Raw genomic sequence first — 14021 nt, forward strand, 5'->3', positions numbered from 1 at the left:
TCTCTTTCATGCTCTAAATTTTGCCCAGGTCGCCCTTTCGGGTTTTTGGCCTATCGAGCTCTTTCATGCTCTTAAGTTTAGAGCTATTGTAGGGGTCAAGACATTTCATGTCTAGGGTCTGAGAAGGAGAGAAGAGGGTGTTTGGCTTACTAAAACCTCATAAAAGCTTTAAAAAACTTAACCCCTTGAAAAGGAGGGGGTGGGGGCCTTTATATAGGCAGTGGGAGGCATGGGGCTTAAGCTAGGGCAACCCTCATCGCTTCCTCTGCCGCCTCCCTTAAAAAATGCACCAAAATTAAGTTTCAATACTTGGCTCTATGATGCTTCAACGTGCACATAGACAAACTTGGTGCGCATGCTCAACGAAGGTGTACACATACTAAACATGTATAAATTGATACTTATTAATACTAATTATGTTAATTGAAAAAAAATGACAAAATTATCATTTTTATATCATATAAGGGTAAAAGGACAATCATATAAAAAAAACTGTTTTACAGCTTATCTATCAAACACTACTCTGCTGCTTAAATCTATAATCCCATAGCTACACCAAACAGATTAACAGCTTATGTTCACAGTTATAATCTATAATCTGTTAAGATATAATCTATAATCACTTTCCCACAGCTCTACCAAATGGGACCATTATAACTTATGATATCAGCATAATATTAGCAAATTTTATTAAACAGCCTAATAGAAGGTAATAGTAGGAGATTCTTGATGATAATTTCAAAAGTGAGGAAAGCTAGTGTAATTATTAAAACCACATTGAGATTTATGATAATTATTAGAAATCTCAAAAGAGATAATGTGTAATTTATCCAAGAAAAAATATAAGTTTGTTTAATTTTTCCTTTGTTTTTGAATTTTCTGAATCCAAACGGATTATTTTCCAAACTGCCCAGATGGGCAAATCTTGAAAACCATTAAACAAAGTATTTAGGTAAATCGTCTCTATCTCAACCAATTGTCGGTAGATGGTTAAGCAGTCGCGCTTTCACTTTCTATTTTTTTTAAACACCTGAAAAAAATAAATAAATAAATAATAAATTAAAAGAAAAGCAAGGTCTTACTTTTCACAGTTTTGATGCGGTCTAGATTGAAAAATTGTAGTCGTGCATTCATTTTTTCATTTTTGGAATAATTTAAAAAAAATTCAAGGTTGAATCTTATAATAAATTTTTTTAAAAAAAATTCATAAATTTCATATGGAGAAATATTGATCCATTTAATCCTATGAATTTTCTTATGAACTTGTTAGTTTTTTTTTTTTTTTAGTTGTATTTATTTGATTTAGTGTCATTTGAATAAGTAAATGTCATTTTATGATTTATTTTTTTAATTATTTTTGGAATGGAAATGAAAATGTGAGGTGTGGAAGATTCTTTTTAAGGGATTGGTGACTGAAGTGTTAGTTGTCAAGCGTAAAAATCTACATTTCTATTAGGACGGTTTTCTAGTGTTGCATTAACATACTACGTTTGAAAAAGTTACGCTAAGTAATTTTTGTATGTTACATTAATTAGAATGTTACATTTGGAGAAAAAAAAATACAATAACGAATTTTTTTAGAATGCTACATTGTTACGTTTGAGAAAAATATATTAAGAATTTTTAGTGTATTACATTGAAGCCTTATGTTTGAAAAAAGTACACTAAATTTTTTTTGTATGTTACATTGATTATAGTGTTGCTTTGGAAAAATTATACTAAGAAGCTTTTTTGGAATGTTACGTTTTTATATTTGAGAAAATTACAGTAAGGAATGTGTTATATTAATTGGAGTATTATGTTTGAAAAAAGCAAACTAAGTAGTTTTTTTGGAATATTACATTGTTACGTTTGAGAAAAACACATTAAGGAATTTTTAGTGTGTTACATTGAAGTGTTACATTTTTTTAGTGTCACATTAGAATGTTACGTTTAGAAAAAATATACTAAGGAGTTTTTTTAAAATGTTACATTTAGTAATTTCAATATTATGAGAAAATTCACATTTATCCCTTAACAGATAATACACGCGCATTTATACTTGACTCTTTATGAAATTCACACTAGAATGTGACTTTTGGGTCTATAAGAAAAAAGAGAGGACCAAACAGTTTATAAGATCACTAGTTGAAATTTATTGGTGCTTCACTCAACAAAATAAATCCTGAATTTTTAAATTGATAAATTTAAATTCTAATATATTTTGATTTGCTTTTAATCTAAATCATTTGCCTATTTTTGTTAGGTAAACTAATAGAAAAAAAGATATTTTAATTATTAAACTCAATGAAAAAATAGTATTTTAAACATTTTATGTACACTTATATTGAGTTTAATAGTTAAAAATACACACTTTTTTTTTTGTGTAGATTTTACTCAAAGAAAATAGAAAAATTGTTTAGATTGAAAAAAATAAAAAAATTTAGGATTTAGATTAACAAAATTAAAAAAATCAAGATTTTATTATAAGGATCAAACTCTAAGATTTTTTTTTTTTTTTTGGTAATTACCCCTTATTTTTTTGAAACACCTCAAAAAAAATAAAATTTGCAAGAAAAGTAACACTGTGTTTGGTTGAGTGATTTGATGAGGGATTTGAAAAGAAAAAAAGAAAAATATGTGAAATATGAATAAAATATACCTATATTTTACTTAATTTTATACATTTTTTTTATTTCCAAATTTCTTTCTAAATTCTCAAACCAAAAACAACATAAGGTCTACTTTTCACCGTTTTGATGCCGTCAAGATTGGAAAATTATTCAACATTCACTACAGGGAAAACGGGTTATGGTGGCGTTTTTTTAACGACGTTTTTTTAAACGTCACTGTTATTAACATTTAACGGCGTTTTATAAACGCCGCATATTCTTTTAACCAAAACGGCACCGTTTTATAATAAGAGGCGTTGAAAAACGCCTCCGAATGCGGTATACCACACGCGCCTTTTCATTCCTTATTTTGTATCTGGTCCTCTCTCAACCCATACGCATACATCATTTTGAATCTGAGCCCTCTCTCTCTCTCTTTCTCTCAACCCTCTCATTAAAGCAATTTCGATGGAAGCAATTTCTCCAGATCGAACCGATTTCGTCTGTCTCGTCTGTTGCGGTATACACTTGTTTCTCCATCGAAGCAATTTCGATGCTCCATCGAAGCTCTAGATCGAACCGATTTTGAAGCTCCGTTGAAGATTCAGTGATTTCCAGTGAAGATTCAGATATTCGAAGCTCCATCGAAGCTCAGATCGACCCGATTTCGAAGCTCCGTTGAAGATTCAGTGATTTCCAGTGAAGATTCAGATATTCGAAGCTCCATCGAAGCTCCAGATCGAACCGATTTCGAAGCTGCGTTGAAGATTCAGTGATTTCCATCGAAGATTCAGATATTCGAAGCTCCATCGAAGCTCCAGATCTGAACTCTGACCCCTCGATTACTCGCATTTCAAGCTTAAATCGGTAATTTTTTCTTCTGTACTTTGGGCAATATTCATGTTCTTGAATGCATTTCTATGTGTGTGTTTATGTCTATCAATGTGTCTGTCTATCCCTGTGGATTCATGAAGAGAATACTAGTATATTTAGCCTTGTCCATGTAGTATATTTAGTAAGCCAATACAGCTTCCTAACCAAACTTGACCAAGGTTTAATTGAGGGAGTTGCTAGCTATCCAAATTGGAGCAAACTTCTCATCTGTTTGCATAGCTCAAGCTTTTATATTTTCAAAGTATACAGACTACTAGATTTGTAGGAATTCAGTGTAAGATATTAACAGGGGATATTTGGCTAGGTTCTAGGTTCTAGTTTGATTGTGTTCAAACCTGAAGGCAGACACTATGTGCATCTGATGTTTATGTATATTTACATTGTGGTTTCTTTCAAACAAACTTTTTACGTGCTTAACATGCTTATATTCTTTTCTTCAGAGTATCTCCACAGAACAGACAAAAAGATTTACAAAATTTAGGGAGAGGAAAGGCCTTATTGATGAAGATGTGGTATGCTGGAAAATGCCTCATTTTTTTCCTTTTGAATTAATTTTCTTTAGATGAATTGAAAAAGTTGTTTACATTCAAACTTTTAATTGTTCACTTTTTGTTTTCAAGGTAAGAACTGATAGATCACTTTCATTCTATGATGGGGATGACAATCCAAATGTGAATCTTTTACGAGACATACTGCTGACATACTCGTTTTACAACTTTGACCTTGGTTACAGTCAGGTACTTATTGTTGTCAATAATTATTATTTCAGATGGCAGTTATTTATTGATTTTAGATGATTAATAGCAGAATGGTTTTCCATGTACGAAATGTATCAAATATCCTTCTGCTTGCCATTTTTTTAAAGCCAGAATTACCAATGCTTGGAAACAATTGGATCAAAAAACAACACCAAAATTTCCAGGACTGCACATTATTGCTTAAAGCAAAACCCATCTGAATTGTGGCTTCTTTTTTTTGTTTTTTTAAAACTGCAATGAAGATGTAAATGGTAACATATATTTCCCTTTATTTTTCCTTGCAGAATTAAATATGACCTAGTTGCCAGTTACCAAATTTCTGCAAGAATATAGCACAAAGTAGTGTGCAACCCTATAATTCAACATAGTTTGGGATGTAACATTAAGTCACACTGCAGTAGATTTAGATGCATTGATAAAAAAAAGTAGATATGACTTCAGAAGTTTAGTAAAAAAGACTTGCCTAAGTTGGAATACCTTCTAGGATTAGATGTGCACAGTTGATAATAACAGAAGAATTTTTTCTTCAATTGAACACTCAGCATAATGCATGAAATTTTCTTCCGAAAAGGCAATGTTGAACTGCATTGTTCAAGGGCAACGACATGGTTTTGAAATTTCCTTTTTAAGTTTTTCTCGAGTGCTATATGTTCTGGATTACCTATCATCTTCTTGAATAATGCAGATGTTTGGCTTATGGTGCTAATATGGTAGAATAATAAAATATTTCGTTTCTCATTGCATGTGGCTTGATGTCTTGTCCATCATTTGATCTGTCCTAGTGGATTTAACTGATAATATCAAATAAATAATATGGATTGGTGCTATATGGACAGGGATAGTAGTTCTCATTGTGCTTGTTTTTATGTATAGTGCATATTGCAAAGAATTCGCTGGATGCGTTTTTGTGTTCTGTTCTAAACTAATATGGAATGCTATTTGATCTTTTTTCTTCTTTGAAAGGTACTGAGTCTTCTATAATTTGCCTACAGATTGTGGGACAGTTGAAATCCTTGCAGCTTGTTGCAAGCCTAACAGCAGAACGAGATGGTGAAATTCAGAAGGCTGCTTTAAATACTCTAGCTACATGTTATAAGACCTTTGGTGAGTTCTGCTCTTATCAAGCTGTAGACTTTATTTGGTGTTTGGTTTCTTGCATTGTACTTGTATAATTTGAAGATATTGATCATGGTGGTTGTTCATTTTGAAGTGATGGGCTCTCATTTCTGTATGATGTTGAGTGTTTTATTTTGATTTGAACAGGGATTGTGGGAAACAAGTGTAACTGGGTAAGGAACTTTGATCTCTGAATTTGATTGGACTTGCATATCAATCTGGTTAGAAACTTCGTATTGTTATGACTAATGTGTTGCTAAATGTGCTTCTTCCTTTAAATATGAACGATTAATTGCGTAGGGGGATTCGACACTGCACATGCCGTAGCCAGGTAATAATGGTATTGGGCTGGAAGTTTAAACAATTTTATCCTCTGAAGTTTTTCTGTGATATGGGTTCGGAAAATTATTTTCAATTATCTTTGTGATCTCAGGGCATATGATCGAGTTGCAATTAAGTTCCGTGGAACTGATGCAGGTATCAATTTTAATATCAGTGATTATAATGAAGATCTTCAACAGGTGGTCGGGGTTGGTAAATGTCTAGTTGATACAAAAGTTTTCTTTTTATAAGGAATGTAATTGTGTTTATCTGGTTTTGATCTTTATGCAGATGAAGAATTTGACGAAGGAAGAATTCGTGCATGTACTTCGTCGCCAGAGTGCCAGATTCTCTAGGGGTACTTCAAAATACAGGGGTGTTACACTGCACAAATGCGGACGATGGGAAGCTCGAATGGGGCAGTTCCTTGGCAAGAAGTGAGACAACACTGAACTGATTTTTTACATTTTCTAGTCAGATGTGACTCAAAATTCTGTGTGATCTCCCAAATTCTGTATCAATTTTATTAACTTATATTATTAATGAACTGTGAAAATGGTCTTCATTGGTTTGTATCCAACACATTGCCTACAGGTATATCTATCTTGGGTTGTTCAACAGTGAGGTGGAAGCTGCAAGGTCATAATGATTAAAATTTTACTTTTCCTTGCTCTATATGTTATATTATATTATCTATTCTCCATCCGATCCAATTTAACTTTATGTTAATCAGGGCTTATGACAAGGCTGCAATAAAATGCAATGGAAGGGAAGCAGTGACCAACTTTGAGGCAAGCACATATGAAGAGGAGTTAAGCTCTGAGATTGAGAATCGAGGTATCACTTGTTTAATTTTTTGTGTTGTTTTATGATTCTTGAAACTTCCCTTCATTTACGGTTGCATATATTTAGCTATCCTTCTTTATGAATCATGAGATGATGACATCTCTAATCTTTTCTATGCAGGAAGCAGCCATAATCTAGACCTCAACTTGGGTATTTCTACCCCTTATTTTGCTAATGGCCAAATGGGAAGCAATGACTTGAGCAGTGGTTTACATTTGCAGAGTGACTTGAGCAATATGCATGAGAACAGAAGGGTAATTTTAAAAGCCGTATATTAAGATTTTAGTCTGTCCGGTTTTGCTCTATAATTGGATTAGTCAAACCAGTGATCATTCTGTATACATGCTATGTTCGAATTTTGGAAGGTCTTACGTGAGTTTATGTAGCAGATTTATCTTTTCCTCTTACAGGCTGAGAACTCCGTTACAACAATGGGAATTCAACTACCTCATGGCCAAATAATGGTTTCTGAGCACCCTCCTCTCTGGAAAGGTGTAAATTCCCATGCCTTTACATTGATTTATTTATTATCTTTGTTTTCAATGTATTGTGGCTCTAAATCAGGATAACAAAGTTGGGAAAACTCTTAAAAGAATAAAGACCCTTCAAAAAGTTTTCTGTTTACAACCTAGCAACAAAGCCGTAATCGCAAGTCCTAGGGTTTAAAGGATAATTTTTCCCCTTATGGAGTAAATACAGTTTTAAGATTTTTTTTGTCCATTATTAATCAATCTTAGCCACTACTTCATGCAGTGTGGTTCTTCATGGTAATCTCTTTATATAATCATGCAACATGATATTATACATTCTTAATAGGGTGGAAAATATGCTGCTTGTATCTTTCTTCATCAATTGAATTAGTTGTCATTCTTTTTTTAAGTTGCAATTCATCAGAGATTAATCATTTTTTCCATTTGATTTTTATCAACAGCAACATATTTTTTAGACAGGCCTGCTATGTGTGCAAGAAAATCATGTAATAGGCAAGGCAACAATCCTAGTACCCTTGAAACTAAAATTGAAACTGACAGTTAATCACTTGTTTCTCTTGTGCAATTTGATTGGCGATTTTGGACAGGAGGGATTGTGGTTGGTGCAAGATTCAAATGTACTTTGCTTAGGCTATGATTACATTGATGTTAATGAATTTGGATTTCCTGATGTTTTACTTGTGGAACTAATTCAACTTGGAGAATGATGTTTGTTAGAAGGGGAACTTATAATTTCTATGAATTAATTCATGCAAATTCTATGCTTATGAAGTTTTGATGCTTCAATTAGACAAGAATTCTCAGAAATTTTTCATGCCCCCTCTCTCGCTTTGTCTACCTGTGTGTGTGTGTTTTGAATTGGGGTAATTTTGTTATCATTTATTTCTGTCAAGAGTCAAGACCACCTTAATTATTGACATTTTGTGATATCATGCAGAGTTTTGAAGCTTTGAATCAACGTGCTGTGGCAGTTGTGGTGGATCCCATACAAAGTGTTAAGGGGAAGGTGGTCATTGATGCCTTCCGCTTAATTAACCCACAAACCATGATGCTTGGCCAAGAGCCAAGGCAAACAACGTCCAACCTTGGACATTTGAACAAGCCATCCATTCAAGTGAGTGCTGAATGAGTGGTGCCTTTGTGTTTCTGATAGCTGAGGTGTCACCCCTGAGTTTTATCCTCTAATGGCAATTTGTTTTGCAGGCATTGATCCATGGGCTGAATAGGCATTATTACTCAATAGCCATTAATTACAGGAAGAATGAACTTGAGGAGAAAATGCTACTGAACCTGCACAAGAAGAAGTGGACTGATGGCTTGACACTGCAACGATGTGATACCCATTCCAAGACCAATGAGCAGACTGTTCAGGTAAGTGAAGCTTTTTGTGAGGCCAAGAGTTTCATTGTCTTGTGTGCTTGATATTTTCCACTTGAGCAGGTAACTATAGTTGCATGAATGATGAATTAGTGTACCCTTGGTATGATCTTTTAGATAACTATCGCAATATGTGCCTACTTCTAGTTATATATAATATCCGCACTATACACATGCAATTTGTTTTTGCTCAGATGAATAAAAATCTTGAAGTGAACATTGTCAAATTCAATAATACCCCATGTAAGTCCAGAGGCTTTGCATTTGCTTCATCTCTAATTTTTAGCCCTCTCTTGTGCATTTTGTGGAGATGTCTCAATTTGGTGCTCTGTTGGGTTATGATTAGGAATAGAATAGAAATGTAATTCACCCGGTTTAGTAGAATTTTGAGAATCTCTTTTTAATTTTTTTTCTCAAATAAATTTAATTAGTTTGACAACAATAATTCTTAAAATATATCTTTAAAAATTATTTTCTTAAAATTATTATGCCACTAACACAGTCAACAATAATGACTGTGTGCCCATCATCCAGTCAGGCTTAAGATGCCTTCCAAGAGGATCCACCAGCATTTGGCTATCTGTAAAGATGGATAGAAAAGACAATGGTTTAGCAAGGGTTTAGCTAAAAAATTGACACTGGTTGACTGCTTAGATGTGTTAGTGACATAATATTACTAATTATTGAATATCAAATAGCTAAAAAAGCCGGAACTCCAATACTTTTAAACCACCTATTTACTTACTTGAATATCAAATCGCTAGAAAATTATAAAAGATGAAAGAAACAAACGAAAATAAATAAATAAACAATGCACTATTAAACCCACAAAAGGTCTCTATGAGAAACAAATGAGCCACCAGCAGATGGACTTTTTCTTGCCCCACTTGCATAGCACTGTTCTTAAGTTTTGAAAATTACTTTTTCTTGCCCCACTTGCATGAAAACATGTTCATGAAAATTACTTGAGAGCTTCTGGTCATCATGGTTGTTGAGGGAACCAGCTCACTGTAATAATGAAAGTCCTTTGCTGGTGGATATACACTTATATGCTTGTATGTTTGTTCTATTTTAACTTTCTCATCTTCACCTCAGGTGTGCTGATAATATGCTTCTTTGACACACGCTGCAGCGTGATTTCTAACTCGCTAGCAATGGTAAACATTTACTGATTGTGGCATGCCATGTATCTGTGTTTTGTAGGTCCTAGCTCAAGTCAAGCCACACAAAAGCAGACAAGAGGTGAGCAATCATTTAATCAAAAGCTTTTTTGACAAATAACATATCTTATTAATTACAATACTTGCTCTTATTAAATATAGGTTCACCTTTCAAAGAAAGAGAAGAAGAATAAGAAGAAAAAGAACTAACAAGGTAAAAATGTAGATTTATACTTATTAATCTATCCTCTAAACTTTAAAAATTAGTGCTATGTTTTATTTTTATTATTTTTTATTAAGTATTCATATGTATAACATAATAAATATATTAAACTATATACTTTGCGCCGCCCCATGTGTCATGAAAATTGTTGCGGATCTTCAATTTGGTGGGGGGTTTGTGGAGGGGGAAAAAAGAAAAGGGAAACAAAATGTGAATAATATTTAGCTTACATGTTATTTACATTTCCCTTCAATTTTCTAGTGTCATGTTTCTTATTGGTTATATTATACATGATATTGGTGGCTAGTCCGAATTGTTTACACCTGTTGGTTATATCCTCTGTTAATGGTGCTCAGTGCAGTTTATGGCTGTAGAAAATTCTTTATCTTCAGTCAAAATGCTGCTTATCAAATCCCAGCAGTATTACAAAGTGTTCCTAGTTAAGTACCATAATTAGTACCATATGATTTAGCTCAGTAGTTTAGAAGTGCATACTGAGACTATACTTGTGTACGTGTATTTCTGATCACTTTGCTGTAATAATATTCAGTTCTGTCAATCATTCAGTGCATAGAAACTGATATGTAGACAATTGGCCTCATTTGGATCCTTTTTTCTAAATGAATAATTTTGACCTTTTCATCATTAACAGGAATAGGCTACCAAAAGCAAGTCTGCAGGAAAGGCATAGTACCAGACTATGATCTCCGACAGCGATTACACCGAGTTTGAAAACTTCTCAAAGTGGTTGGGAGTCTCCCAGTGAGATTTTTCTGTCTTTGAGTTTTGTCTTGGTATAATATCTTTATCTAATTGTTTTGTTTCAAGAGGAGTTAATTTACTTTTTGTGGCAGTTTTGAGACAAGATTTGAGTTTGGTGGGTTATGTTTTATGACAAGATGGATGGATTTTTCATTTTAGCAGATCTGGAATCAAAATTTTACAAATTGTAGTCTCTTACTTAAACACGATTTGTTAGTTTTTTTTTTAATGAGAAATTGAATTAATGCTTCATTTGTTATTTGAATGAGAGTTATTATTTTAAATGTTAGTTTTTTTTTAATGTGAAATTGAATTAATGCTTCAGTTGTTATTTGAATGGGAGTTATTATTTTAAATGTTAGTTTTATTACAGATATTTGAATGGGAGTTAATATTTTGTATGTTAGTTTTATTATAGGTATTTTTTTATTAATTGAATGAGAAACTAAATTCAATATTTTTTACAGGTATTTTTTTTAATTTAATCAAATAAAATTAGCATAATATCCCCCAAAAAAAAAAAAAAAAAAAAAGGAAGATATGACGGCGTTTCTACAAACGCCTCCTAATCCCTCAACAGTAACGGTAATATTTTTAAAACAGATACGACGGCGTTTCAAAAACGTCGCTAAATATTGTTGGTGACGTCAGCGTGTGTGGTGGGACATTTGGCGGCGTTTTAAAAAACGCCGCCTGTACTAATATCACGACGTTTTTAAAACGTCGCAAAGCTACAGCGACGGCCGCAGCTTCGACGTTTGGTACTAAACGCCACAAAAGGAATTAGGGGCGTTTTTGATACATGCCGCTAAAAGTGCGATTTCCAGCAGTGATTAGTTAGATTTATCCGATATTTGTACAATTTCGTAATTGTTTCATCAATTCAAACCCCTAATTTTCCTCTCACCACACTTTAAGGTAGGATTACAGTACCACTAGATTAAATCCAACGTCTTATGTATTATATTTGATTTTTACCATAATAATTGTAATTCATTAGGTTTCATTTAATATCATATAAAAATTAATTTTAAAAAATGAAAAAATATTTAAGCCAGTTATGTCAGTTTTGAATCTACCTTATGATTGGTTACGTAAGTAACAGTGGAACTTGATATTTCACTTTGTGATGGTTTAGGTGTCGTTTGGTAACACTTACGTTTTCAATTTTTTATTTATATTTACAAAAATTTTAAAAACTCAAATAAAAACTTGTTTGGTAAAATTTTTGATTTATAAATCAGTGGTATCAGTTTATAAATTTGGCCAAAAAATGAAAACACAAAAAATATGTTTCCATTTTGAGTTTTCAGTTTCTTTTTTTTTACCACCCAACACTAGCCACCACCCGCCACCATTTTCCACCACCGTCTTCCGCCACCACCACCCACCCCCCACCACCACCTACCACCACCACTCACCACCCACCTACCACCATCACCCACCACCCACCACCCGCCGCCGCCACCAGCTACCATTAGCCACCAGCCACCACCCACTCGCCACTACCACCACCATCACCCACCACCCACCTCCTACCTGCCATCCACCCGCTACCACCCACCACCCGCCACTACCATCTACCGGCCGCCACCACCACCACCACCACCACCACCACCCGCCACCTACTTGCCACCACCACTCACCAATCACCTACCGCCACCATCCACCACCTGCCACCACCAGCCACCCATCACCACCAGCCACCTGCCACCCACTCGCCACCACCACCCACCACCATCACCCATCACCCACCCGCCACCCACCTGCCACCCACCTGCCACCACCACCCACCACCTGCCACCACCACCACGACCACCCACTCGCTACCACACACCACCCGCCACCGTCACCCACCCATCCACCATCACCAGCCACCCACCCACCCACTATCACCACCCACTCGCCACCACCTACCACCACCGGCCATCCGCCATCCACCATCCACTTGCCACCACTACCCACTCGGTACCACCCACCACCCACCACCTGCCACCGTCACCCACCCACCCGCCATCCGCCATCCACTTGCCACTACCACCCGCCGCCACCGCCACCGCCACCACCACCACCACCTACTCGCTACCACTCGCCACCGTCACCCACCCACCCACCACCACCACTCACCCGCCACCACCTACTACCACCAGCTACCCACCGCCCACCGTCACCACTTTCCACCACCGTCTTCCGCTGCCACTTGCCATTTCTCGTTCTTTTTTATATTTTTAAAATTTTTTAAACATTTTGTCAATTACCAAACACGTTTGTAGTTTATGTTTTTCTAAAAATAAACAAAAACTAGTTTATAAAATTTTTGTAAATATAAACTGAAAACGTAAACATTACCAAACACACTATTAAGAAGTGGGTTTTTTTGTAAAATATTTTAGTTGTAGAATATTATTGGAAATTTTTTTTTTTTTTTTTTTTGTTTAGAATGATAGTTGAATTTTTTTGTAGTTGGATGTTATGTTTATGAGAGAAAAAGTGAAATGATTATGGGGTTTGATGTGATATTTTGTTTGGATTTGTTTTTTTTTATTTATTTACTAACCAATTTGTCTTTTAATTAAAAAAAAAAAACCAAACAACTAAGTTCCCAAATAGTGCCTTATTGATCCCTACTATTACATTATATGATTAAATAATAAGTGAATTAAAATAAAGATAGTAAAAAAATTTGAGAGAGGGGTTCTCAACCTAGACGAATTCAGGGGAATTCAAAAAAATAAATAAATAAAATAAAAAATTGGCCAAAATTTTGCACTTTTAATATAAGAGAAAATTTTGTTAGATAATGTCTCAATGGGACCACATAATTAAATGTGGTGTTATCATTTATAAGAAGCCTACAATTTAAGTGATTCAATTTAGTTAATAGGCTTAAGGGTATATGTGTTATGGACCTAATATGTAGATACTAGTTGTATAATTTCTATTTCTATGAGGGGCAGAAATAGAAATTAAAACATATTGGTTAAAGTTGGTTTTCATTACCTTTCAGTTTTAAAACCAATAATAATAATGGTTAATTTATTAGTTTTTATTACCTTTCAGTTATGAAACTAATAATGGTTAATTTATTGGTTTTTATTACCTTTCAGTTATGAAACCAATAATGGTTAATTTATTGGTTTTCATTACCTTTCAGTTATGAAAACCAATTACAACCTTTAAAAGGTTATGGTCCCTATTCCTTCCCAAGAGTGAAAAAAAAACAAGAATACTGTTTTGTTTTCTAAATCCTCTCAAGGAGAAACATAAGGCACATAAGGGAAAGGATTAGAAGGCTCTAACAAAGTCAATATTAAGGTTTTATTGACAATCAGACGCTTCCGTTTAACCGTTCATCAATGGATTCAGGTATGTCATTTTGTCTTGATCTCTTGATAATACACATGGTAAATGATCCAAAGTGTAAGGTTTATGTTCTGAAATTTTATGTTTACAAGTGGTATCAGAGCCAACATATCATGTGT

The 14021-nt window shown here is 34.3% G+C and overlaps 1 protein-coding gene across 2 annotated transcripts; it reads left to right on the forward strand.

Annotated features, from left to right (window-relative positions):
* The first annotated feature begins 3921 nt into the window (after positions 1 to 3921).
* Positions 3922 to 10743, forward strand: LOC145792597 (APETALA2-like protein 1). 2 transcript variants are annotated; one of them, XM_082873484.1, is made up of 16 exons: positions 3922 to 3997; positions 4106 to 4222; positions 5236 to 5347; positions 5507 to 5532; positions 5660 to 5690; positions 5793 to 5836; positions 5972 to 6117; positions 6275 to 6319; positions 6414 to 6517; positions 6647 to 6780; positions 6937 to 7018; positions 7955 to 8131; positions 8221 to 8388; positions 9598 to 9636; positions 9717 to 9768; positions 10430 to 10743. In XM_082873484.1, the coding sequence occupies exons 6-12, from the start codon at positions 5798 to 5800 to the stop codon at positions 7960 to 7962; spliced, it is 558 nt and encodes a 185-aa protein (XP_082729610.1). In that variant the 5' UTR covers positions 3922 to 3997; positions 4106 to 4222; positions 5236 to 5347; positions 5507 to 5532; positions 5660 to 5690; positions 5793 to 5797; the 3' UTR covers positions 7963 to 8131; positions 8221 to 8388; positions 9598 to 9636; positions 9717 to 9768; positions 10430 to 10743. The 2 variants fall into 2 exon arrangements, with proteins under 2 accessions (XP_082729610.1, XP_082729611.1); XM_082873485.1 differs by lacking the exons at positions 3922 to 3997; positions 4106 to 4222; positions 5236 to 5347; positions 5507 to 5532 and having other exon boundaries at positions 5552 to 5690.
* The last annotated feature ends 3278 nt before the right edge of the window (positions 10744 to 14021 follow it).

Source organism: Camellia sinensis, chromosome 6 (genome assembly GCF_055761805.1).
Source record: "Camellia sinensis isolate YWXY chromosome 6, ASM5576180v1, whole genome shotgun sequence".
In the NCBI taxonomy this organism is placed as follows: Eukaryota; Viridiplantae; Streptophyta; class Magnoliopsida; order Ericales; family Theaceae; genus Camellia; species Camellia sinensis.

Coding starts and splice junctions, on each gene's coding strand:
- LOC145792597 (XM_082873484.1), top strand. CDS start 5,798: ATGATCGAGTTGCAATTAAGTTCCGTGGAACTGATGCAG. Junction 5,837..5,971: donor GTTCCGTGGAACTGATGCAG/GTATCAATTTTA, acceptor ATCTTTATGCAG/ATGAAGAATTTGACGAAGGA. Junction 6,118..6,274: donor GGGCAGTTCCTTGGCAAGAA/GTGAGACAACAC, acceptor CATTGCCTACAG/GTATATCTATCTTGGGTTGT.